Here is a 27,691-nt window from a genome sequence, read left to right as displayed (position 1 = left end):
CAGACTCTTTGGAAAATGAAAGGTGGAATCTGATTGGTTGCTAGGGGTAACTGGGCCAGTTTCACTTTACACCATGAGCGGGACTTGCAGGATTGCAGCGTTTAAGGGGACGATGACAGGCTGCAGCGCGATCGGTGCATCCGGTCATTAACAGTGAGGGCCCGGCTACTGAATGCAACCAGCCCCAACCTGCTATGAAGTGCGCTCCACTCCTGTCATATGAAAGATCACAATGGAGGGTCCACCTGGTCATTCAGCTTACACTGTTCTCCTCGTGTCACCCTCTCTCCTCCTCTTCTGCCATTCCTAGTTGGAGATGACTGTCTGGTTGTCAGATGTAAAAACACTGAGTCCTGGCAGGCTTGTAGTAACGTAATAGTGTAAATGTTTAGCTTCACTATTAAAGGGGTACTCCGGTGAAAATCTTTTTCTTTCAAATCAGCTAGTTTCATAAAGTTATATAGATTTCTCATTTACTTCTATTTAAAAATCTCCAGTCTTCCAGTACTTATCAGCTGCTGTATGTCCTGCAGGAAGTGGTGTATTCTTTCCAGTCTGACACAGTGCTCTCTGCTGCCACCTCTGTCCATGTCAGGAACTGTCCAGAGTAGGAGAGGTTTTCTATGGGGATTTGCTACTGCTCTGGACAGAGGTGGCAGCAGAGAGCACACCACTTCCTGCAGGACATACAGCAGAAGATAAGTACTGGAAAACAAGATTTTTCTACCGATCATCAATGATTGACTAATACAGAGGAGTACAATGCTCAAGTGCAATCGGTCAGCATTTTATTACTGGTGGCTGAAGAAGTTGGATGCAGCCCTGGGCTGTTCTGCCGCTGCCTGTCATCAGAAACCAATCCGGCCGCCTGCTGTGAGTATGACGTCAATTATTAAAATAGTTCTGTGCGCCTTCCATGTGCAGTCCATGTGCAGGGCCAGCTGGACTGGTCAGACAGGCTTCTCTCCAGTTCAGGCGGTGACACACGGATGACCTGCTTATTATATCACGCTGCAGACGTTTTAGTGGCAACACAACAAAAATGAGTCTGTGCAATTACCGCTCAGTTTGATCTCACAGTCTCGATGTCAGATCCCAAACAAACCTGTGAGTCACCGACTATTGCAAAACCACAAGCGTGTCTGTCTGGGTATGATGTGGTTATGTATTGTTATAGCGCACAACGCTGCATTGTGGGGATTATACAGCGTCGCAGATAAAGGGGTCGTTCACAAAAAAAATGGTGCCAGAGATTTGTAATTTACTTCTATTAAAAAAAATCCAGGACTTATCAGCTGCTGGATGTCCTGCAGGAAGTAGTATGTTCTTTCCAGTCTGGAGAGCAGGAGAGGATTTGCTGCTGCTCTGGACAGTCCCTGACATAGACAGAGGTGGCAGCAGAGAGCACTGTGTCAGACTAGAAAGAATACACCACATCCTGCAGCTGATAAGTACTGGAATTTTCTGGCACTAGTTGGTTTAAAAGATTTTTTTTTTTTTTTTATGAACAAACCCTTTAAGGTAAGTAAATGGGTGACAACAATGGTGAGCACCTGAGATGGATTGCTACTTAGCTACCATAGACATTCATGCAAGTCCTGTGTGACTTGTTTGCAGGTACACTTTGGCTGTTAAACAAGGTTGGGGGATATATGATGATTTTGACCATAATACCTTAGGTACCACTTAGCAGTGGGCATCATCATCATGTATCCCCCACTCCCTGTAATAAAGTCGCAGCGACGTGTAGTCCCGGTCATTCAGCGATTGTTTTCCTTTGCCGGCGCTTGGTTACACAGGACTTCAATCCCCACAATCCTCTGCGAGTCACTTCCGGTGTGACGTGTCTGCGCGTCCAGTCACATCCAGGAATGCGTTTCCCGGCATACCTTGCGCTGGATTCTGTCCTGCTTGGACAGTGGGGGGCGCTGTATCCGGTTTAAACCCCCACACTTCCCGTTGTTCGGTTGTGGACGGATCCATGGCCGCTGCTGGGGCTGCGTTTCCTCGGCTGGGCCCGGGTAACTGCCGGGTGGAGAATATATTACATCGGGTCCGGCGGGGGCAGCTGACCGGGTGTGGCCTCACCCGGGGATCTCAGGTGAGAGGCTGCGGGGCGCTGTGTGCGGGGAGGCGGCTCCTGGGTGCGGGGGCAGCGGTGTATAGTGATACCTGTGTGTGCCCACCTGCCCGGCCATAGCGCTGCCTGTATATGGTGACTGCCCCCCTCTGTATAGTGCTGCCTGTATATAGTGACTGCCCCCCCCTCTGTATATAGTGACTGCCCCCCCCTCTGTATATAGTGACTGCCCCCCTCTGTATATAGTGACTGCCCCCCCTCTGTATATAGTGACTGCCCCCCCTCTGTATATAGTGACTGCCCCCCCCCTCTGTATATAGTGACTGCCCCCCCTCTGTATATAGTGACTGCCCCCCCTCTGTATATAGTGACTGCCCCCCCTCTGTATATAGTGACTGCCCCCCCTCTGTATATAGTGACTGCCCCCCCTCTGTATATAGTGACTGCCCCCCCTCTGTATATAGTGACTGCCCCCCCTCTGTATATAGTGACTGCCCCCTCCTCTGTATATAGTGACTGCCCCCCCTCTGTATAGCGCTGCCTGTATATAGTGACTGCCCCCCCCCCTCTGTATAGTGCTGCCTGTATATAGTGACTGCCCCCCTCCTCTGTATATAGTGACTGCCCCCCTCCTCTGTATATAGTGACTGCCCCCTCCTCTGTATATAGTGACTGCCCCCCTCCTCTGTATATAGTGACTGCCCCCCCTCTGTATATAGTGACTGCCCCCCCTCTGTATATAGTGACTGCCCCCCCTCTGTATATAGTGACTGCCCCCCCCTCTGTATATAGTGACTGCCCCCCCTCTGTATATAGTGGACTGCCCCCCCCCCTCTGTATATAGTGACTGCCCCCCCTCTGTATATAGTGACTGCCCCCCCTCTGTATATAGTGACTGCCCCCCCTCTGTATATAGTGACTGCCCCCCCTCTGTATATAGTGACTGCCCCCCCTCTGTATAGCGCTGCCTGTATATAGTGACTGCCCCCCCTCTGTATAGCGCTGCCTGTATATAGTGACTGCCCCCCTCTGTATAGTGACTGCCCCCCCTCTGTATAGTGACTGCCCCCTCTGTATATAGTGACTGCCCCCCCCTCTGTATATAGTGACTGCCCCCCCTCTGTATATAGTGACTGCCCCCCTCTGTATATAGTGACTGCCCCCCCTCTGTATATAGTGACTGCCCCCCCTCTGTATATAGTGACTGCCCCCCTCTGTATATAGTGACTGCCCCCCTCTGTATATAGTGACTGCCCCCCCTCTGTATATAGTGACTGCCCCCCTCTGTATATAGTGACTGCCCCCCCTCTGTATAGTGACTGCCCCCCCTCTGTATATAGTGACTGCCCCCCCTCTGTATATAGTGACTGCCCCCCCTCTGTATATAGTGACTGCCCCCCCTCTGTATATAGTGACTGCCCCCCCTCTGTATATAGTGACTGCCCCCCTCTGTATATAGTGACTGCCCCCCCTCTGTGTATATAGTGACTGCCCCCCCTCTGTATATAGTGACTGCCCCCCCTCTGTATATAGTGACTGCCCCCCTCTGTATATAGTGACTGCCCCCCCTCTGTATAGCGCTGCCTGTATATAGTGACTGCCCCCCCTCTGTATAGCGCTGCCTGTATATAGTGACTGCCCCCCCCCTCTGTATAGTGACTGCCCCCCCTCTGTATAGTGACTGCCCCCCCCCCTCTGTATATAGTGACTGCCCCCCCCCTGTATATAGTGACTGCCCCCCCTCTGTATATAGTGACTGCCCCCCCCTCTGTATATAGTGACTGCCCCCCCTCTGTATATAGTGACTGCCCCCCCTCTGTATATAGGTGACTGCCCCCCCTCTGTATATAGTGACTGCCCCCCCTCTGTATATAGTGACTGCCCCCCCTCTGTATATAGTGACTGCCCCCTCTGTATGTAGTGACTGCCCCCCCTCTGTATATAGTGACTGCCCCCCCTCTGTATATAGTGACTGCCCCCCCTCTGTATATAGTGACTGCCCCCTCCTCTGTATAGCGCTGCCTGTATATAGTGACTGCCCCCCTCTGTATATAGTGACTGCCCCCCCTCTGTATATAGTGACTGCCCCCCCTCTGTATATAGTGACTGCCCCCCCTCTGTATATAGTGACTGCCCCCCCTCTGTATATAGTGACTGCCCCCCCTCTGTATATAGTGACTGCCCCCCCCCTCTGTATATAGTGACTGCCCCCCCCTCTGTATATAGTGACTGCCCCCCTCTGTATATAGTGACTGCCCCCCCTCTGTATATAGTGACTGCCCCTCCTCTGTATAGCGCTGCCTGTATATAGTGACTGCCCCCCTCTGTATATAGTGACTGCCCCCTCCTCTGTATAGCGCTGCCTGTATATAGTGACTGCCCCCCTCTGTATATAGTGACTGCCCCCCCTCTGTATATAGTGACTGCCCCCCCCCCTCTGTATATAGTGACTGCCCCCCCCTCTGTATAGCGCTGCCTGTATATAGTGACTGCCCCCCCCTCTGTATATAGTGACTGCCCCCCCTCTGTATATAGTGACTGCTCCCCCTCTGTATATAGTGACTGCCCCCCCCCTCTGTATATAGTGACTGCCCCCCCTCTGTATATAGTGACTGCCCCCCCCTCTGTATATAGTGACTGCCCCCCCTCTGTATATAGTGACTGCCCCCCCCCTCTGTATATAGTGACTGCCCCCCCCTCTGTATATAGTGACTGCCCCCCCCTCTGTATATAGTGACTGCCCCCCCCTCTGTATATAGTGACTGCCCCCCCCTCTGTATATAGTGACTGCCCCCCCCTCTGTATATAGTGACTGCCCCCCCTCTGTATGTAGTGACTGCCCCCCCCTCTGTATATAGTGACTGCCCCCCTCTGTATAGCGCTGCCTGTATATAGTGACTGCCCCCCCTCTGTATATAGTGACTGCCCCCCTTCTGTATATAGTGACTGCCCCCCTTCTGTATATAGTGACTGCCCCCCTTCTGTATATAGTGACTGCCCCCCTTCTGTATATAGTGACTGCCCCCCTTCTGTATATAGTGACTGCCCCCCTTCTGTATATAGTGACTGCCCCCCTTCTGTATATAGTGACTGCCCCCCTTCTGTATATAGTGACTGCCCCCCTTCTGTATAGCGCTGCCTGTATATAGTGACTGTCCCCCCTCTGTGTAGCGGCTGCCCCCGTCCCCCCTCTGTGTAGCGGCTGCCCCCGTCCCCCCTCTGTGTAGCGGCTGCCCCCGTCCCCCCTCTGTGTAGCGGCTGCCCCCCCCCCCCCTCTGTGTAGCGGCTGCCCCCCCCCCTCTGTGTAGCGGCTGCCCCCCCCCCCCTCTGTGTAGCGGCTGCCCCCCCTCCCACCTCTGTGTAGCGGCTGCCCCCCCTCCCACCTCTGTGTAGCGGCTGCCCCCCTCCCACCTCTGTGTAGCGGCTGCCCCCCTCCCACCTCTGTGTAGCGGCTGCCCCCCTCCCACCTCTGTGTAGCGGCTGCCCCCCTCCCACCTCTGTGTAGCGGCTGCCCCCCCCCCCTCCCCCTCTGTGTAGCGGCTGCCCCCCCCCCCTCCCCCTCTGTGTAGCGGCTGCCCCCCCCCCCTCCCCCTCTGTGTAGCGGCTGCCCCCCCCCCCCCCCCCTCTGTGTAGCGGCTGCCCCCCCCCCCCTCCCCCTCTGTGTAGCGGCTGCTGCCCCCCCCCCCCCTCTGTGTAGCGGCTGCCCCCCCCCCCTCTGTGTAGCGCTGACAGGGGCTGCGGATGGAGAGGAGCACATCATACGCTTGTAACATAGGGGGATCGCTCCTATGGATGTTTCCATCAGTTCCATGACGGAGCAGGGTTCCTATCTCAGGTGGAGTCTCTGCTCCTGTGCACCTGTGCTCTATGTATCACACACAGTTCATTCAGTGGGTGGGGCATAAAGCAGTCGGCCCAGCAGGTGTAAACAGTGCAGCGTATATAGCGCCTGCCTCCGGGCTGCCCTTTATAATCGCTGCGCCAGCTGCTCTGTTTACTTGCCGGGCCGAGTGCTCCGTGTCTGGCCCCATGGATGGGAACTGAACAGCTATTCCTTGTACAGCGCAGATCAATGTATATTGTCTTCTGAAACAATATGGCGTTACTATGGAAGTGTATAAATGCAAACAATAATGGTAACATTACTAAAGCGTATATATCACACCATATACATGCAAAAATTATCACATAGAGCAAAATGAGTTTTTTAGTTATGTATATTTTTTGCTCTGTGATAATTTTTGCATGTATATGGTGTGATCTATACGCTTTAATGTTACCATTATTGTTTGCATTTATACACTACTATAGTAACGCCATATTGTTTCATAAGACAATATACATTGATCTACGCAATACTAAAGAATTATGATTTAGCCGTTCCAAGGGGGTTATGCTAGAGAGCCTACTAATAATACATATATTTATTGGTTTTCCGGGGCCAACCAAGTAGTGCACTCGCAATACACCCACACTACCGATTGTACTACTAGGTCGAGTTCTTACTATCCAGATTATTCTTTGTACAGGAGCAGGGACACCTCTCACATAGCAGGAGGTCTCTATATACTTTCCACCTATAGCACAAGGCACCACGAAAATTACATACAGGAGCAAAGACTTCTGTAAAGGGGTTGTTTACCAAACATAAAATTCTTTTAACCCCTTAAGGACAGAGCCAATTTCGATTTTTGCGTTTTCGTTTTTTCCTCCTTGTGTATATAAGGCCATAGCACTTGCATTTTTCCACCTAGAAACCCACATGAGCCCTTATTTTTTGCGTCACTAATTGTACTTTGCAATGACACTGCGAAACCAGAAAAAAAAATTAAGTGTGGTGAAATTGAAAAAAAAAACGCATTTTGTTTATTTGAGGGAAATGTGTTTTTACGCCATTCGCCCTGGGGTAAAACTGACTTGTTATATATGTTCCTCAAGTCGTTACGATTAAAACGATATGTAACATGTATAACTTATATTGTATCTGATGGCCTGTAAAAAATTCAAACCATTGTCAACAAATATACGTCACTTAAAACCGCTCCATTCCCAGGCTTATAGCGCTTTTATCCTTTGGTCTATGGGGCTGTGTCAGGTGTAATTTTTTGCGCCATGATGTGTTCTTTCTATCGGTACCTTGATTGCGCATATACGACTTTTTGATCGCTTTTTATTACAATTTTTCTGGATTTGATGCGACCAAAAATGTGCAATTTTGCACTTTGGGATTTTTTTGCGCTTACGCCATTTACTGTGCGAGATCAGGAATGTGATTAATTAATAGTTCGGGCGATTACGCACGCGGCGATACTAAATATGTTTATTTATTTACTTTTATTTATAACCTGGGAAAAGGGGGGTGATTCTGACTTTTATTAGGGGAGGGGGCTTTTTATTGACAACAACACTTTATATTTTTTTTTACACTTTTATACTAGAAGCCCCCTGGGGGTTAGGGTGATCCCCCCTGGGGTTAGGGTGATCCCCCCTGGGGTTAGGGTTATTCCCCCGGGGGTTAGGGTTATTTCCCCTGGGGGACTTCTAGTATATACACTTTGATCTCTCATAGAGATCTCTGCAGCATAGATATGCTGCAGAGATCCATTAGATGCTTTAGATGCATTAGATTAGATGCTGCTGCAGCCAGAAACGAACGAGTGCCGAGCCGGGGACGGCGCCATCTTGGAGCGGTCCCCAGCCGGCTTCAGAAACTGAGATCGCTCCTCCGGGATAACATCCCGGGGGAGCGATCTCCGCCACTAGACACCAGGGAGACGCTGGATCCGGTAATCGGATGCAGCTGTCATGTTTGACAGCTGCATCTGATTACTGTATTAGCGGGCACGGCGATCGGACCGTGCCCGCTAATACCTACGGTCCCGGGCTACACGCGGCACCCGGGCCGCGTGGCCCCGCTCTGAACTCCCTTACCGGCAATAGGGCGTACCTATACGCCCTTTGTCGTTAAGGGGTTAAATCAACTGGTCTTAGCAAGTGCCAGAGATTTGAAATTTACCTCTATCAAAAAAGTCTTCACTCTTCCTGTACTTATCAGCTGCTGTATGTCCTGCAGGAAGTGGTGTATTTTTTTCCAGTCTGACACAGTGCTCTCTGCTGCCACCTCTGTCCATGTCCGGTATTGCCCAGAGCAGTAGCAAATCCCCATAGAAAACCTCTCCTGCTCTGGACAGTTCCTGACATGGACAGAGGTGGCAGCAGAGAGCACTGTGTCAGACTAGAAAAAATACACCACTTCCTGCAGGTACTAGAATACTGGAGATTTTTTGATAAAGGTAAATTACAAATCTCTGGCACTAGTTAGCTTAAAAGATTTTTTTTTTTTTTTTTTTTGCGGGAGGACACTTTTAAAGTCAACATGTTGAATGGCCATGGGGGTCATGTTCTTGGTTTCCAGCAGGTGTGTATGGTGCCTGTATGCTGGTTGTGGACATGCCATGCAGATATGCATACACAGGCCCGTCTGTGGGTGTATTGGATAACGCTGCAGGTCACTATCTTTTCCTTTTTTTTTTTTTTTTTTTTTTTTTATTACAAGTAGAAGTGAAACTGATGTTTGTGTTTAAGTCTCATATATTTTCAAGGGAAGGTGTGTTTTATGCAGTTAAATGTAGCACCCGGCGAGTCTCTCACTATCCTCTTATGTGCTTAGTAAGATTGGGGGGTACGATAGGTCTGCCTATGTCATTTTTCTCTTTGAGGGTATTATGCCTAAAGTTGTCAGTGTTGTATTTCTTATTCTTTCAACTGGTGTCAGAAAGTTATACGGATTTGTAAATGACTTCTAGTTAAAAATCTCCAGCCTTTCAGTACTTATTAGCTGCTGTATGTCCTGTATTCTTTTCAGTCTCTGCTGCCACCTCTGTCCATGTCAGGAACTGTTCAGAGCAGAAGCAAATCCCCATAGAAAACTTCTCCTGCTCTGCACAGTTCCTGACATGAACAGAGGTGGCAGCAGAGAGCACTGTGTCAGACTGGAGAGAATACACCTCTTCCTGCAGGACATACTGCAGCTGATAAGTACTGGAAGTAAATAACAAGTCTTTATAACTTTCTGGCACCAGTTGATTTGAAAGAAAAAAAGGAGAGCCCCTTTAATGCGAAGAGAGTGTCCCATTTAGTTTCACTCGGCCATAAAGGGGCAGTCTGGGTATTAATCCTTTGGGATGATGGCGCCCGAACAGATGCTAATGACACAGCCTGTATACTCCCCTTACCCCGCTGCTGCGTCATTCTCTATGGGCCCTGGTCTCTCAGCACTAATCCAGTCGCCATCCCTCGCTCCTCCTTGGCTTGAGAGAGGATGTTAAAGGGGAACTCTTCATGTCAGCGGTTTTGATCAGTGAAGTTCCAGGTGCAGAGATCCCACCGATCGCTAAAACAGCGCACAGTGACAGATACCCTTTAAGCGAATGGTGTACACAGACAGAAAGTGACAGACCCAAAACAGGAAGTAGTTTACATGAAGTGACCTTTAAGAAATGTATACACCGAAGCAAGAAATATTGTTTCCATCCCATCCATGTTAGGGTCCTATTACATGAGCCGATGGGGGCCCAATAATAACAGTAAACGAGCGCCGATCTGCTAGATCGGCGCTCGTTTACTGGATCTATTACACGGCCCGATAATCGTTTAACAAGGGCTGCACGGACATCGTTACCGATGTCCTTGCAGCCCTTGCTAAACTGGCATACATTACCTATCCATGGTCCAGGGCTCATCCTTCTCCCGGGTTCGGCGCGCTGCAGCTTCAGAGCGGCTGGTCTTAACTGACAGGCCGTTCAGCCAATCACAGGCCACAGCGGTCCTGGCTGTTTTTTTGTTTTTTTTTAGCCTGCTGAAAGACAACGATCAGCTGATGATTATTTCCTCGTCTGATCATTGTCTTTATTACATGGGGCGATAGCTGCCTGATTGGCCCCATGTAATAGGGCCAGACTATCTGAGATGATAAGGGAACTGGCGCTGAAATTCCATCACACCCGACCCGTCTCCACCGACATCATCTGTCAGGAGACCCCCATACACTTTATACTGACAGCCCAACCCCCCCCATTAGCAGCAGCTTCAGCAGTGTATGTGCTGTATGGCTATTTGCTTTATATGTGTATATGTAATCTATTAGTATTTGCTGCATCTGTGTGTATGGGTATATGCTCTATCGCTCTATATGACCATCTATCTATCTAGCTCTATGTCTGTTGTCCGGTATGGCACGTGTCTTCTGATGGACCGTCACTCATGTCTGCTGCTTTCTTTGTAGATCACAGAAGAGCTGCTGAAAGAAAGGGATAAACAGGCCAAGTGGAACAGTATTCCTCTATTCCTGCGCAAGTTGTATGAAGGCAGCCACCCCAACAGCGACCTGTCCCAGTGCCAGGCCATACTCAAGGTACACACACTAACTAACTCTCTCTCTATATACATATATATCAGAGTTTATGGCGGCTGCACCGTCAAGTGTCTCCTTAGCTTTTACTGTGGCCATGGGGTCTCATTCCGGTGCCAGATCAAATCCCTTCTAGCAGAAAGGCCGGGCCCCATAGTGACCTGATCTTTCCGAGAGTTGGGTACAGATACTGAGTGTGAGTTGCTACATGGTCAGTAATGTGGGTCTGTGTGAGCTGAAGGCGTTACAGCCGCTGTGGGCAACACGTGCTGGCAACACTGTACAAGATAACCCCCGTTAGGTAGGTGTCCCCTGCAGAAGCTAAAACCCCCCTGTTAGGTAGGTGTCCCCTGCAGAAGCTAAACCCCCCCCCCCCCCCCCCCCCGTTAGGTAGGTGGCCCCTGCAGAAGCTAAAACCCCCCCCCCCCCCCCCCCCCGTTAGGTAGGTGGCCCCTGCAGAAGCTAAACCCCCCCCCCGTTAGGTAGGTGGCCCCTGCAGAAGCTAACCCCCCCCCCCCCCCCCCCCCCCCCCCCCCGTTAGGTAGGTGGCCCCTGCAGAAGCTAAACCCCCCCGTTAGGTAGGTGGCCCCTGCAGAAGCTAAACCCCCCCCCCCCCCCCCCCCCCCCGTTAGGTAGGTGGCCCCTGCAGAAGCTAAACCCCCCCCGTTAGGTAGGTGGCCCCTGCAGAAGCTAAACCCCCCCGTTAGGTAGGTGGCCCCTGCAGAAGCTAACCCCCCCCCGTTAGGTAGGTGGCCCCTGCAGAAGCTAACCCCCCCCCCCCCCGTTAGGTAGGTGGGCCCCTGCAGAAGCTAAACCCCCCCGTTAGGTAGGTGGCCCCTGCAGAAGCTAAACCCCCCCCCCCCCCCCCCCCCCCCCCCGTTAGGTAGGTGGCCCCTGCAGAAGCTAAAACCCCCCCCGTTAGGTAGGTGGCCCCTGCAGAAGCTAAACCCCCCCGTTAGGTAGGTGGCCCCTGCAGAAGCTAACCCCCCCCCCCCCCCCCCCCCCCCCCCCCGGTTAGGTAGGTGGCCCCTGCAGAAGCTAAACCCCCCCTGTTAGGTAGGTGGCCCCTGCAGAAGCTAAACAACCCCCCCCCCCCCCCCCCCCCCCCGTTAGGTAGGTGGCCCCTGCAGAAGCTAAACCCCCCCGTTAGGTAGGTGGCCCCTGCAGAAGCTAAACCCCCCCCCCCCCCCCCCCCCCCCCCCCCCCCCGTTAGGTAGGTGGCCCCTGCAGAAGCTAAACCCCCCGTTAGGTAGGTGGCCCCTGCAGAAGCTAAACCCCCCGTTAGGTAGGTGGCCCCTGCAGAAGCTAAACCCCCCCCGTTAGGTAGGTGGCCCCTGCAGAAGCTAAACCCCCCCGTTAGGTAGGTGGCCCCTGCAGAAGCTAAACCCCCCGTTAGGTAGGTGGCCCCTGCAGAAGCTAACCCCCCCCCCCCCCCCCCCCGGTTAGGTAGGTGGCCCCTGCAGAAGCTAACCCCCCCCGTTAGGTAGGTGGCCCCAGCAGACACACTTACACGTAATAGCAGTGATATAACCTCAGATTTCATGATACAAATCCGGTTTTCTGCCTTTCCCACATGCAGGAGATCTCCCCCCTCCTCTCTATGGAAGCCATGGCAATTGTGACCGATGAAAAGAAGTCCGGTCCGGAGTTTCCATTCCCGAACACATACACGTTTGATTTGTTCGGAGGAGTTGATGTAAGTTTACTTTTTTTTTTTTTTTTTTTTTTTTTTTGCTGTTTTTGATAGAAGTTCTTTAATAGTCCACAGACATGGAGGTGAGGATGTGTTCGCTAAGTACTTGACGTATGTTCAGTGTTTGACGGTTTTTATAATTAAAGGGGTTGTGCCACTTTGTAGTAAAATAGTTCAGTGTACAGTATTAGTAACTGTACTCACTGTATAGCTCTTGTTTACATGGAGGAGCATGTGACCAGGCCCCGCCCCCCAGTGTCCACCACTGAGCCTGTATATGTCTATGGAGGACACAGGGGACAGGACATGGTCACATGCTCCTCCATGTCAGCCATTTTATGGACTGAAACAAAACAGAGTAGGGCAGCCCAGCATGGAGGAGGGGAGTCTGATTTTAGCTCTATGAGGTACACAGTGAGCTGCTGTCAGTATATACAGTGAGCTGCTGTCAGTATATACAGTGAGCTGCTGTCAGTATATACAGTGAGCTGCTGTCAGTATATACAGTGAGTACACAGGGAGCTGCCGTCAGTATATACAGTAAGTACACTTACTAATACTGTACACTGACCTAAGCTCCTTAGATTGATAGAACGTAAAATAGATTACTGAGGAACATTTATAAATGTCATCTCCGACTCCACAGCCCTTCAGAGAGATAATCAATCGACTGGTGTCAGAAAAGTTATACACACCTGTCAATTCCTAGCCTTCCAATACTTATCAGCTGCTGTATGTACTGCAAAGGTTGGTGTATTCTTTCCAGCCTGACACGGTGCTCTCTGCTGCCACCTCTGTCTATGTCAGGAACTGTCCAGAGCAGCAGCAAATAGATAACCTCTCCTGCTCTGGACAGTTCCTGACATGGACAGAGGTGGCAGCAGAGAGCACTGTGTCAGACTGGAAAGAAAACACCACTTCCTGTAGATCATACAGCAGCTGATAAGTACTGAGAGACTGGAGAGTTTTTTAATAGCTAGCAGATATGCACTAGAAAATTCCTTTCTCATTAAAGTGTGACTGTCGTGAATTTTTTTTTGCAGAAATCAATAGTACAGGCGATTTTAAGAAACATTGTAATTGGGTTTTTTAGCTGAAAAATGCATTTTTATCATGAAAAAGCAGTTTGAAGCCTCTGACAGTCACCACTGACCTCTCTGAGCTCTGATTACAGCTGTCACCCATCTCCGTGCCTGTAATCCTCTGTTATCTGCTTTCTGGCTAACTCCCTCCTTCCTCCTCCCCCCTCTCCCTAGAACAGACTGGGTATGTCTGACGCAACAAGTCACAATTTCCTGATTTATTTTTTTTTGCAGTGGATGGAAAAGAGGATGGAGGGGAGGGACCTGGGAAAGGATTTTTAAATGCAGATAATGGCATATTTGACTAATAAACCCAATTACAAAGTTTCTTAAAATCCCCTGGACTATTGATTTCTGCAAAAAAAAAGAAAAAAAAACTACAGTGACTCTTTAAGCCCCTAACCACCAGCAATATGGCCGATGGTTCTGCTGATATAGAAGGAGCCTTGTTCTCCAGCACCATGTCTCTACACACAGTTACTGCCTATTAGCTCAGCTTCATGGTGTGGTTTTTGGAAGCACATGGTTTGTATCCTGTCAAAAAACCTTGTATCCTTTACACAGTTGTCTTTGTGGGGTGATAGGGAAAAAAAAAATCCATGTGTGAAGCTGCCCTATAGCATTGTGTGTGGGGTAACTGATGTGCGGCTATCAGCCACATGGCTCACAGTAGCCGTCTATCCAGACTTGGAGGATTGAGGCTGGAACTGGTAAGCCATGGAGTTACATAAAAGCAGTAGGGAGTATCTACCTGTCAGTCATTCTCATATTTACAGCTGCTTGTTTAGTATGTGTTTTATCTGACAGCCAGCTAAATATTCTATCCACAATAAGGTAAAAGCAAAGTATTACCTAATGTAATCCCCACTCCTCTTAAAGGGGTACTCTGGGGAAAAAATATTTTTAAATCTGGTGTCCAAGTTTATACGGATTTGTAAATTACTTCTATTTAAAAATCTCCAATCGTCCAGTATTTATCAGCTGCTGTATATCCTGCAGGAAGTGGTGTATTCTCTCCAGTCTGACACAGGGCTCTCTGCTGCCACCTCTGTCCATGTCAGGAACTGTCCAGAGCAGGAGAGGTTTTCTATGAGGATTTGCTGCTGCTCTGGACAGTTCCTGACATGGACAGAGGTGGCAGCAGAGAGCACTGTCAGACTAGAAAGAACACTTTTTAAGTACTCATCAGCTGCTGTATGTCCTGCAGGAAGACTTGAGATTTTTAAATAGACGTGCATAAGAAAATTGTATAACTTTCTGGCACCAGTTGACTTGATGTATGTTCCTTTCTGTAATGTCTGCATTGGATTTCTGGAAGTGACGCTAGTACGGTGGTGATGGAGAGCATGGCCTTATACTGTATAAATAGAAGGCTCTGCAGTGCACCATTGTTTATGAAGCCCACATCTATCTGGTCACTCTGCAGATGACATATATTACTAACTAATAATTATAAAGGGCCAATGTATTTACAGCCCTTCCTATACAGACAATGACGGTATTATACACTGGTTATCTATCTAGCACTGAGGGTCCTGGATTATACAATGTATAAGCACTGGGGTAGGGTAGTGCACATGAAGGTGGATGAGTTACCAGCCAGGCTGCATGCTTGGGCACAGGGTGCATGGAGGGTAGGGGGGCACTGCTGAATGATGGGCATAATGTAACTACCAACAGTGTAACAAATCATTGATTTTAAAGGGGTATTTCAGCCTGGAGGGGGGTCATGGTGCATTGAAAACTACAGCATTAAAGTGAGGGGCCAGTGCAGAAAAGTAAAATTTCTCCTATGGCTGGTGTACCCCTTTAAGCCGCGGGAATGAAGTGTGGAAGCCTTATTGATAGATGGTATGGATACAAAGTCTACAGTGTATGGAAAGTCCTGTTGTGTCTTACAATATACATATACGTACACCGAGTAACCCTCTGTCTCCCTGCAGCTTCTGGTGGAGATCCTCATGCGGCCGAGCCTCTTCCCTCAGAAGAAGAAACACAAAAGTGAGTGACTAATTGTAGCCCTGCGTGCCGTGACTTACCAGAAAGCAGTATGTGAAGAGGCCCTGATTTGGCCTGTCACTTCCCAGAAAGCGACCAGAGCCTGGAGTGGCAGACTGTAGGCGTCAGCACTCCATCCGTGGTTGTAAAGGTCCATTTACACAGAAAGATTATCTGCCAAAGATTTGAAGCCAAAGCCACGAATGGATTTGAAAAGAAGAGAAATCTCAGTCTTTCCTTTATGACCTGATCTCTGTTTATAGTCTGTTTCTGGCTTTGGCTTCAAATCTTTGGCAGGTAGTCTGTCAGATAATCTTTCTGTGTAAATGGACCCTAAAGCCCCGTTCACACAGAGCAAGAGGGGCGGAATTTCGCGGCAGAATTGTCCACCGCACAATGCCGTTAGCTTCAGTTGTTATAATGAGACTCTATGGGAGGCGCACGCTTCATCTCTCGGTGCTGAAGAATGAACATGTGCATTCGTCAGAGCTGAGAGACACTGAGCGATGCGGCACGGCACTCAGAAATTTCTGAGCGAAGTTAAAGTGATTGTCTGCAGCCGTCACATTAATGTTTGTATTAAACTGGCCGGGACCACCAGAGCTGCACACTGGACTGATGGGGGAATTAATGGATAGTTTTGTTTTTTTTTTGTTTTGTTTTTTTAAGTTCACTCTGAACAACCCCTTTAAATTAAAAAAAAATAAATTAGTGTATGTTCATTTAAGAATTGGATGCAGCCCTAGGGAGTCTGGGGATACATGATACAACCAATGGCCTTTTCCAGGACTCCGTAAGGCTGCATCCATCTTCTTCTCCCACTGGTAACATTTGGGTTCGGGTGACCATTCCATTGAATTTCCTTCCTTTCTCTATAGAATTGATGTAATACTGATGTTTCTTTCTTCCAGTTAGTGACGAGCTGATAAAGGACTGCCTGAGCATCCTCTACAACACCTGCATATGTGTAAGATCCCTCTACTTTTCCTTCACTAATCCCATAGAGATGTATGCTTCCCATGTCTTATAGCAAGTAACCAGGGGCTAGGTGCCGGCTCTGCTGAGCTCATATACTGTACATGTAGGTAGGCGGATAGGAATCCTGCATTGGGCACTGACCCCCAGAGGCTTAGAGCTAGTTCAGGCCCAGTGCACTTACAATGAGGCTTCTAAATACCCGTCATGCAGTACCTGCCATGTCTCCTGTATAATGTAGGCAGGATTTTATTTTATTTTTTTTGCAATCCCTGAGCTACAAAGCGTTCCATCAGTATCCTGACACCTGATTATAGTATAACCTGCAGCCTCCTTTCTTCCTAGTAGCCGCTGCACTTAGTAGATCGGGGCCCGCCTAACTATATAGGTGGCAATTAGAAGTGCCTGTTTTACCTGTTCATGGATCCGCCAGTGATCTTATATCCCTGTGCTGAGGAATCTGTAAGGAGCAATTACATGATTGTTCTGACACGTTTCTACCTCCTGCTCACGGTTACCAGTGGGGGAGAAGGTTGGGATCTAGAGCTGCTTAAACCGCAATCCCCATAGAAAACCACTCCTGCTTTGACATGTCAATTTTTTGGGCGGAACGCGGATCCATGATGGAATTTTCATGACGAAAATTCTGCTGTGTGAACAAGTTTTTCAAACCCTGCCCGGTTCCTGCGGTCGGTGCCGTTTGTCTTGTGCACCGGTCCGGCCCTATGCACTGGAGTCAGACCCAGCGCCCGAGTGTAATGCTATCCCCTTTCCTCTGTGACACGGCCCTGTTGATTCTAATGGAGGCACGTCACACAGAGGAGGGGATGGTATGACACTGGGGGCTGCCAGGCCGGTGCACACGGCGAAAAACATCACAGAAAGCAGGAATTTTGCAGCGTTTTGAAAAAAAAGGACTGCGCCATTGTGATCTTTGCACCGACACTCACCGGGTATTTTTTTTTTTTTTTAAATGATGTACCTTATGTACACTCCCTTTAATTCACTGCAGATTTCATTAATATAAATAAGTCTTCTAAATCTCAAGCAGATAAGTGTGACCATACCCCCAGTAGTCAGCTGGAGGGGGATGGGAGACCCTCAGTCCTGAGGTAGCAGTGGGTCCAAGTTGGACTTTCAGACATTTTATGACATATTGTGGAATATCCAGATAGGAGTGGCCCTTTTAAGTATATATGCATATACTGTGTGTGTGTGTGTGTGTGTGTGTGTGTGTGTGTGTGTGTGTATGTGTTGCATATACTGTGTGTGTGTTTTTACACATTTGTGGCTATGCAGCACTGGACTAACACTAAATCTTATTGTGGCTTTCATAGACAGAGGGGGTCACCAAGCGTTTGGCAGAACGGAATGACTTTGTTCTGTTCCTGTTCACACTCATGACCAACAAGAAGACCTTCCTGCAAACAGCGACTCTGATAGAAGACATCTTGGGCGTTAAAAAGGTACTTTAAGGTGGTCCGAGGCTCCTTCTTACATGGATGGATATGGAGCCGTGCAAGGACGCAAGCATAGTGTTTGCGGTTTATTTGCGCAGCCTGTATAGTCCATGAGGCCATGTAAATGTATTGGTATCAGACGTGCGTCCAATAGTGATTCATTTTACTGCCTGCACAAGATGCGATCAGCCGCCAACCAGGCGTTTTCCCGCTCCTCAGCTGATCGCTGTCACTTTTTCACAGGCCGATTATTATCCGAGTGATCCAGCAACCTTCCTTACCCATCCTCTGCCCATGTAACGGTGCCTTTACACAGACAGATTATCTGACAGATCATTGAAGCCAAAGCCAGGAACAGACTATAAACCGAGAACAGGTCATAAAGTAATGACTGAGACTTCTCCTCTTTTCAAATCCATTCCTGGCTTTTGCTTCAAAGATCTGTCCGTGTAAATGCACCCCAAAAGGGGCTTGGTGCTGGTTTCACACATGGATCCACTTCTGGTTTTCCGAGAAAAAAAAAAAACTGCCCACAGGAAAGTCCTCTTATATTTTCAATCTTATTTGAATCCACTTCTGGCTTTGGCACAAGAACGGCCATGTTTGAGATCAGCATTAAACCGTAGAGGAATATGCGATTCCCTTCTGCCTTTGGTCTAGAGATGGGTTCAGCACATACATTTTGTTTGTCAGGAGATGATCCAGCTGGAGGATATCCCCAATCTGGGGAGTCTGGTGTCGAGCTTTGATCAGCAGCAGCTGGCCAACTTCTGCAGGATCCTGTCCGTCACCATATCGGAGCTGGATACAGGCAGCGATGATAAATACACCCTGCTCGCTAAAGATGCCCAGCAGAAGAAGACCCAGAGCCCCTCCAGAGCAGAAATCAACCAAGGTGAGCCAGGGGTTAGCCACCATTAAAGAGATGAGAACTTCCGTATTATAGTAACACTTCAACGGGGGGAGAGCCGCACACATGTGCAGCCAGCTCTCCCTGTAGTTGTCTTATATGTTTATAAGATCTTTAAAGGGGTTATTCACCAACATTTTTTCTTTCAAATCAACTATTGCTATTACTATTTGTAAATGACTACTATTAAACAAAATCTCCAGTCTTCCAGCACTTATCAGCTGCTGTATGTCCTGCAGGGAAGTGGTGTATTCTTTCTGGTCTGGAGATCAGGAGAGGTTTTCTATGGGGATTTGCTGCTGCTCTGGACAGAGGTGGCAGCAGAGAGCAGACTGGAAAGAATACTCCACTTCCTGCAGGACATACAGCAGCTGATAAGCACTGGGAGACTTGAGTTTTTTGTTTTTTAATAGAAGTAAATGACAAATTTCTGCCATTTTCTGACGACAGTTGATTTTAAAGAAAAAAACAATTTGAACAACCCCTTTAAGGCATAGCCTGTGTGTATAGTGGTGTTGACTTTGATGGCTGGATAATACATTATTTCTTTGCTTCTCGCTTAGCCACCCTTCTAAACATCCCAGGGTTTATTGAAAGATTATGCAAGCTCGCCACCCGTAAAGTCTCTGAATCTACAGGCACGGCCACCTTCTTGCAGGAGCTGGAAGAGTGGTACACGTGGCTGGACAATGCCTTGGTGTTAGATGCCTTGATGCGTGTGGCCCACGAGGAGACCGAGCAGAGCGGAACAGGTAATATGCTTTATAGGGGTTAGATATCTGGCTATGATACGTATAGGTTGGCTGTCGGATGGCGCTTAGTTGTATTATATGTATTGCAGAATCCTCTGACGAGAGCGGCTTGGCTAATCAATCCTCCAGGACGCAGCTGCCGCAGTCTATGAAGATCATGCATGAAATCATGTACAAAGTGGAGGTGCTGTACGTGCTCTGCGTCCTGCTGATGGGTCGGCAGAGGAATCAGGTCTGTGCAGGTCGCCTCTCTCCAGTCAGCTAGAAGTAGACTACAGATGTGTTTTGGTCTAGATCAGGGATGGGGAACTCTCAGCCCTCCAGCTGTTGCAAAACTACAATTCCCATCATGCCTGGACAGCCAAAGGCTGTCCAGGCATGATGGGAATTGTAGTTTTGTAACAGCTGGAGGGCCTGAGTTTGACATCTCTGTTCTAAGCCATTGAGATTGAAACAGTTTTCTGTACCCATTTGCTTATTTTACTATTTTATATACTCTTTAAGGTCCATAAGATGATAGCGGAGTTTAAACTGATCCCGGGACTTAATAACCTCTTTGATAAGCTGATCTGGAGGAAACATTCTGCAACCACGCTGGTTCTCCACGGCCACAACCAGAACTGTGACTGCAGTCCGGTATGTACTGACATTTGCTCTACAAGATGAATTGCTGAGAAGTAACTTAGCTTGTCCTGGCATTTTACTATTACACCGCAGGCTGTTCTGTATAATATGACACATACAATAGACAAGTGTAGAACACTGATGTGGGCTATAGAAAACCCATTTAGAGAGTCCGGTCATTCAACATTTGTATAGCAATGGCCGAAGTTGGATGCCGCCCTTGGGGAGTCCTGGAAAACATGTATATGGCCATAGGCTATATACATGTTCCCTGGATGCTGTAGGGCTGCATCCACCTACTTTAGCCACTGGTAATCAAATGCCGAATGAGATTTATATATTTAACATATTTATAATAAATATATATATATATATATATATATATATATATATATATATATATATATATATATATATATATATATATATTTTATTATTTATTATTATATATATATTATTTATTATATATATATATATATTATTTATTATTATATATATATTATTTATTATTATATATATATATATATTATTTATTATTATATATATATATATATTATTTATTATTATATATATATTTATATTATTTATTATTATTATATATATATTTATTATTATTATATATATATATATTTATTATATATATATATATATATATATATATATATTATTTATTATTATATATATATAATATATATATATATATTTTATGCGCCTATTTGTCTGGCATTATAATCATTGAGCTGTTGTGTGCCACTATTATCACTGATGATCTCTTTCTTTCTTTCTTTCTTTCTTTCTTTCTTTCTTAGGATATATCCCTTAAGATTCAGTTCTTGAGATTGCTCCAGAGTTTCAGTGACCATCATGAGTAAGTGAAGAGAACTCCATACCCTTATATTAGGCTGCCAGTATACATTGGTTGGTGTGCGATTTTATTTATTTATTTCTCTCTCTTATATATTGTGACACAGGCCTTTCTTTGTGTCGGCAATCTGCGGGGCTGCCTAAGCCCATCTACCTACTCTAGAGCAGTGCTTCTCAATTCCAGTCCTCAGGCCTCACCAACAGGTCATGTTTTGAGGATTTCCCATACAAAGAACACCTGTGATAATACCTGATGCACTGAGTATAATTATATCACCTGTGAAATACTAAGAAAATCCTCAAAACATGACCTGTGTGTGAGGCCTGAGGACTGGAATTGAGAAGCACTGCTCTAGAGTATACAGTACACTACAGGAGTCTGGTTGGCGGTGGTGCTGTGTGCACGGTGCTGATTACCATCACAGTTTTCTCTGGTAGAGCCACTAGTGGGGGTGGCCGTGTATCGGAGCGCTGTGTTGCTGACAATTCTTGATCAAAGTGGGGACCAGGGCATACGCATAAATGGTCCATCTGAGAGGCCATAATTGGTCCTTACTTTTTTTAGTTAATTTATACAAGATAAACCCCTTTTAAACACACTTTAAACTGTGGCACATGTTGCTTTTTTTTTTTATTAGCGGTCTGTGAATTATTACATTTTTTTAATTAAACTGGTGTCAGAAAGTTTACACATTTGTAAATTACTAGAAATATTACCTAATGTAAACTCCACTCCTGTTAAAGGGGTAAAAAATATTTTAATATCATTTGGGGTCAAAGTTTATACCAACTTTTTGTTTACCTCTATTTAAAAATCTCCAGTCTTCCAGTACTTATCAGCTGCTGTACACCCTGCAGGAAGTGGTGTATTCTTTCCATTCTGACACAGCGCTCTCTGCTGCCCCCTCTGTCCATGTCAGGAACTGTCCAGAGCAGTGTGCTAGACTAAAAAATACACCACTTCCTACAGGGCATACAGCAGCTAAGTAGTTTCTAGTTTGTATTGTGATTGTGTAACATCCTTCCTAAAACACTGTTTTCCCAAATACAGGAACAAATATTTGCTTCTCAACAGCCAAGAGTTAAATGAACTGAGTGCCATATCTTTAAAAGCTAATATCCCAGAAGTGGAGGCCGTGATGAATACAGACAGGTAAGTACTGTGGTAGTTTCAGCCCATATTACAAAATTCCTTATCTGTTCCTTATTCTGCCCATAGTCGAATCAGTCCAAACATCATGTGATAAGCCAAAGGCAGTAAAGCATTCTGGCGATTTTGCTCTCTAATACAAAAGCTTGCCCAGGGTCATAGAAACATTACAGCCTGTGGCCTGGTCACTGGTAAGAGCAGCTGCTTTCTTGTCTTAGGAGCTTAGTGTGCGATGGGAAGAAGGGCCTACTAACCAGACTGCTCCAGGTCATGAAGAAGGAGCCGGCGGAGTCTTCCTTCAGGTGCGTTTAGTGTGATGATGGTTTGTCGGTATCTGTCTATGCGGCCTTATCTCCCAGACACCAGACATGACGTTATCATTATTAGTGTTGAGTTACTCGAGTTGAGCATTTTTCAGTGCCTGACTCAAGTAACAAACCCCCTTGAAAACTATGGGAAGCCCTTAACCAGGTGCCCCCAGCTCGGCCTGATTAACCATCTGTACTATTGTATGTTTCATCTCTTGACGGGATGTTTAAAGGGGAACTATCTGCAGGTTAGACTTATCTAACCTGCTGATAGCTCCCTAGTGGCGCCAAGGAGGATGGTGTCTCTGATCTTCATCCTCGGCGTCATGCTGTTCCTGATAAGCCGTTAGGCGCACTGGAGGTGTGGCGCCCACCACTGACTGGCCCCCTCCATTGGTAATTATCAGGGGCAGATAGATGCGTGGTGGGTAGGGCTACACACATATCGGACCACCCTTTCTAATAATGGATGCGGTGGGATGGACTGGGGGGGGGGGTGTAGAGAAGCCATGCCCCCAGTGCTCAAAACGGCTTAATAGGCAGGTGACTTCAAAATAAACAGCACAGGAACGGTGCTAAGGATGAAGGTAACAAAAATGTAAATGAAATATACAAAAATGAAAACAAATGTAAATAGCACCACTCTTGTCTCCAGGTCAGGCGTGTTTTGCAATTAAGCTGCATTCACTTCAATGCAACTGAGTTGCAAACCTGCACCCAAACTGGAGACGAGAGGGTTGCTGTCTCTGGAAGAAATTGGCCATGCTTTCTAATGCTGGATAACCCCTTTAACACTAATAATTGTCCCTGCTTATTTTGTAGTATGCTTAAATTAAAACTTAAAGGGGTTGTCCATCATCTATTAGGTACTCACCCCATTATGATTTGCTTCTAGTTTACTTTCTCTCCCAAAAATGGCAAATGTCTATAGTATGTCTGGTATTGTGGCTCAGCACTTTCCATGGCCCATGGATAAGATTATGCTCTGTCTATACATCCACTTAAATACTCAGATCTTTAGATACAGAAGAGCAGCTGCAGAGAAACCTTCAGTGTCTGGTATTTCATAGTTAGTTATACTGACTATATCCTATTCTGAAAACTACAATAAAAATATTGTGGAAAGGCTTGGAAAGTGCAGAGAATTTAAGGCGAATCTGCCATTGGTTTTATGCTGAGCGGTCAGTCAGCAGCTATTAAATATCCCGGTACTGGAAATCAATGTTATACACGGTTAGAGTTGGGGTCTGTCGAGAGGTGTTGCTGCCCTTGGATGGAGCAATTGAACTGCACAAGTGTCCTCCATGAGGGCATTTATTTCTTCATGGTTTACTTTACGATAACTACATCTAGGTTCTGGCAGGCCCGAGCAGTGGAAAGCTTCCTTCGGGGTGTGACTTCCTATGCCGACCAGATGTTTCTTTTAAAGAGAGGCCTGTTAGAGGTGAGTTTCATCCGGATACAGATCGTCTAACACACACAGTAAGTTGTCGTCAGTCTAATGTAGACTTCTTTCTTTTGCCTTTGTTGTTGCATGTTGTCAGGTTATTGTTCTCCCACACATTTTCCCTGCGATATGATAATTCAGTCCGCGCGTTGCGGCCCTGACAGCTCTTATTTATAGACTGTTTGTTTCTTCTTTCTCAGCATATCCTGTTTTGCATTGTGGATAGTGAATGCAAATCTAGAGACGTCCTTCAGAGCTACTTTGACCTCCTCGGAGAGCTGATGAAGTTCAATATAGACGCTTTCAAGAGATTTAACAAGTATATCAATTGTGATGAAAAGGTAAAAGCATGAAGGGGGAATGTTTTCCTGCTCAAGATGACGATACCTGCAAGCTGTTAATCTTGGGTACCACACTATTGGGGTCTTCTGAGCGTGTTCATGATATGGATCCTATAAGTGGGGCTGGGCGCTTAATCAAATTCTATTAATTCGCTGACGATGCGTGTGTTTAGTGTTTTTTAGTCGCAAATATGATTTAAAAAAAAAAAAAGCAAAGTGCTATTGGATACAGATGATGGCAGTGCATGTAAGTGACACAAAGTAGTAAGTTCACTTGCATGCTGCAACACGGGAAGGGTTAAGCAGCAGGACATTAGGCATTTCTGCTTTATCTGCTTCTGCACTGATGCCTTCTAGTAAAAATGTGTGTGGGACTCTGCTGAGGTTGTCGGGGATCATCAATGTCCGCACCTTTAACCCTTTGTGTTGCATCATATATGTGAACTTGCACTGAAAGTGTTAAGCAGCAGGACATTACCACGGGTAGGCAGGTGAGTGGTCTTTGGTTGTCCAGGCACCATGGCGCTCCAGCTGTTGCAAAACTACAACTCCCAAGGTTTACCATCACTGTACTAGAGGGATGTTATGATCAGTAAGGATGTTTAGGCTCTTAGAATAAGCTGCTCCTCACTGTCCGGCTCATTGCTGTAGACAGGTCCCATTGTAAGTCTATGGAACCTATATCACTTGCATCTGAGATTGCAGCTTGCATCTATCTAGCATTCAGCTCTGCCTGAACACCCAAACCACGACTGACACGACTCATGGACCAACGGGGACCTAGTAACTATTGTAGCTGGAGGAGTAAACCTCCCTTATACAGTGCTGTACAGACGCATCTTATGTTGGTACATGAAGTGCCCACAACTCTATAACAGAGAACTCTGTAATACAGAGCAGGTGTGCCCAATGTGTCTGACTAGTATTATGCATTCGGTATTTTTTTTTCTTTTCCGCTTTAGTTCCAGGTGTTTCTGAACCAGATTAATAGTTCCTTAGTGGACTCCAACATGCTAGTGAGGTGCATCGCGTTGTCTCTGGACCGGTTTGAAAGTCAGTCGGATGACATCAAAGGTGAGGATCTGCATCAGTCTCCAAGATGTGACCGATATCCAGTTATATAGGATTATTTTAGGACGGTACACATATCTTACCATTCTAGTTTCTATATGTTTCCCCCTCCACACAGTGGCTGAAGTTCTGTCTGAATGTCGGCTGTTGTCCTATATGACTCAGGGGTCTGTCCGAATGTCTTTCCTCTTCCGGCTTATTAACATAATCCATGTGCAGACACTGACACAGGTAAGTCTGTGATGGCCTGGGCAGAATAGTACGTACCATCCATCCATGTGCACTAGGAAGTTCTGTACATGTTCATATAATTGCTGGTGAAGAAGGATTTTAAGGTACGGGGAGAAGACAGGTCAGATCTTGTCTAATGAATAATATACATTACTATGTAGGGTTTTAACACTTATCCTGCTCGTTTCCCAGCCCTATTTCAACCACTTTTTAAATCAATTTCACATCACATAAACATTTGTTAGGTGATGGGAAATGCAAACGCATTACATTAGCAAATTGCTTCCTTTTGAAGTTTGGCCCCTTTCTCTCGCTGCCATGTTGACAGGGTCCTGACCACAGCTATCAGCTATGAGAGCAGTGGCCGGGCAGTGATGGGACTGGTGGCCGGGACCTGGTAAGTATGATTTCACTGCTTGTATGTCTCCCTCTGAAATCCCACATGTCTTCAGGGCTTCAGCACCGAGACTGATGAAAACCCAGTCCCCGCCACCTGCACTGGTTTTTCTATGTGCAAATAGAGCTGCTCGGTGCACCAGACATGGGCCCAGTGCACAGATATCCAACCTCCTTGGTGACGTAGACAGACTTGATTGGGAAGGAGGCGAATCACCCAGGGGAGGAGATATCGATACACTGGGGGTGCTGGACCCGTCTTCAGTGCATCAACGGTCCTTATTTGCATATCAAGAAATTAGCGCACATGGTGATTTGAAATATGGATGCTGCCACTGTCCTCTACGTGACGCTGCCAAGATTTATTACTAGAAGTGGTACATTTGCTTTAAACTCTTAAATGTTCTTAAAACTCTTAAATGGGATCTGGTTGTGTTAAACAGGAGAACGTCAGCTGCTTGAATACAAGTCTGGTCATCTTAATGCTGGCCCGAAGGAAAGGCCGATTACCGTGCTACCTGCAGACCATCCGAGACATGGAGTGTATGGAGAAATACCCGGGGTTCATACTTAACAACTTCCACAGTCTCCTGCGGTTCTGGCAGCAGCATTACCTCAACAAGGACAAAGACAGCACTTGCTTAGAAAATGTAAGCTCTGCCTTTCCTGGTTTCGGGGTGTTATATAATAATGCCGGATCTCATTTCTACTTTCTCTTTCAGAGTTCCTGTATCAATTTCAGCTACTGGAAAGAGACTGTATCTGTATTGTTAAATCCGGACAGGACATCTCCATGTGCCATAGTAAGCTACATAGATGAGGCATACATGGATGTAGACAAAGAATTTCTGGAGGACTAACCCAAGCTGGGAGCTTGCTGTATGGACAGATACCCCAGATGGTATTTCAGGTATCCAGGGACTTTCTGCGTGCAGTGATCCTGGGTGGTTGTTTGCCCCCGGGAGGCGACGTGCCCAGCGGTAACAATTGATGCCACTCTCCAGGATATATTAAGTCTGTGCAATACATTCAGGGACGTCATCAATGATCTAACCTTTCGGTTTGGTTTTGTTTCTTTTAAATCTCCCCCACTTCTCTTCTCATTTGTGCCGTTCATATATGTTGATAAACTTTATCAATTTTGATTATTCCTTTTTTTTTTTTTAATGAAATGATGAGAAAAAGATAAACCTTTAACACTGTAGCCATCAAGTCGAGGACACTTTTTTTTTTTTTTTCTTCCCCCCCCCCCCCCCCCCCCCCCCTCCGTTTTTTTTTGGCGACTTGTCTTCCCATTCCCACTGGTCTATCAGAAGCAGGATGTGGGAACCCAGCAATAACTTAAAAACAGAAAACTGCTCCCTTATTGTCTCCATAAACTTATTTATAATCCGAATACATGTCTAGCCGCCGACATTGGACGCTTGTTTGTCTCCGTATGACGGAAAAGTAAACGGGCCGACTTACTGTATTAAATGCCCGTTTTGTGATCAGATTGGGAAGAAGTTTGCCATGTGTTTTAATTAAATTTCAACATCCATTACCAGGTAAAATCCCCCTCCTCCCCCATCCCCATAGTTTCCCAATGCCAGGATTTTAAAGTGACTCTTCACACAGCAGTAAGATATGGGGTCTTGCTACTTTGTGAACACTCAGGAACAGTTGTGTCAACGCTTGGATTTACTTTTAACACGATAGCATTGACTATTAATTTTACCTGTATTTTCTTAGCAGAAAGCCTAGGTTACACATTCTAGAACACGTCTTTGATTTTTAATATAGAGTGGCTTTTATCACTTGACCCGTCACGGTACGAAGTGCAGAGTATGAGGGACCTCCTTATTTTCCTGCTATAAATGACATATAAGCAGTCACTTCTGCATCTGAATGTAGACTATT

General features: G+C 46.8%; 1 protein-coding gene and 1 non-coding gene across 2 annotated transcripts; both read left to right on the top strand.

Annotated features, from left to right (window-relative positions):
* Nucleotides 1-1,894: 1,894 nt before the first annotated feature.
* Nucleotides 1,895-27,009, top strand: TRPC4AP (transient receptor potential cation channel subfamily C member 4 associated protein). The gene is made up of 19 exons (XM_069953334.1): nt 1,895-2,101; nt 10,365-10,493; nt 12,070-12,186; nt 15,209-15,266; nt 16,175-16,230; nt 17,576-17,704; nt 18,392-18,593; nt 19,172-19,360; nt 19,450-19,592; nt 19,865-19,996; nt 20,794-20,852; nt 21,900-22,001; nt 22,217-22,300; nt 23,660-23,750; nt 23,954-24,094; nt 25,057-25,168; nt 25,284-25,396; nt 26,236-26,442; nt 26,515-27,009. Exons 1-19 carry the CDS (start codon nt 1,982-1,984, stop codon nt 26,650-26,652), a joined length of 2,322 nt encoding a protein of 773 aa, XP_069809435.1. The 5' UTR covers nt 1,895-1,981; the 3' UTR covers nt 26,653-27,009.
* On the top strand, nt 10,550-10,679 carry LOC138773194 (small nucleolar RNA SNORA35). Its single transcript, XR_011359905.1, has one exon. It is a non-coding gene; the product is annotated as a small nucleolar RNA SNORA35 (small nucleolar RNA).
* Nucleotides 27,010-27,691: the final 682 nt, after the last annotated feature.

The sequence above is a fragment of the Dendropsophus ebraccatus genome, chromosome 14, assembly GCF_027789765.1.
Source record: "Dendropsophus ebraccatus isolate aDenEbr1 chromosome 14, aDenEbr1.pat, whole genome shotgun sequence".
Taxonomy (NCBI): domain Eukaryota; kingdom Metazoa; phylum Chordata; class Amphibia; order Anura; family Hylidae; genus Dendropsophus; species Dendropsophus ebraccatus.
Note: the sequence above shows the minus strand (reverse complement) of the source record. Positions and strands in the feature narration are given on the sequence as shown.

What these genes read in the sequence shown, in the direction of transcription:
- TRPC4AP (XM_069953334.1), top strand. Translation starts at nt 1,982, where the DNA reads ATGGCCGCTGCTGGGGCTGCGTTTCCTCGGCTGGGCCCGGGTAACTGC. An exon ending in TCAGAAGAAGAAACACAAAA is followed by an intron (nt 15,267 to 16,174) that starts GTGAGTGACTAA and finishes TCTTTCTTCCAG; the next exon opens with TTAGTGACGAGCTGATAAAG. An exon ending in ATATCAATTGTGATGAAAAG is followed by an intron (nt 24,095 to 25,056) that starts GTAAAAGCATGA and finishes TTTCCGCTTTAG; the next exon opens with TTCCAGGTGTTTCTGAACCA.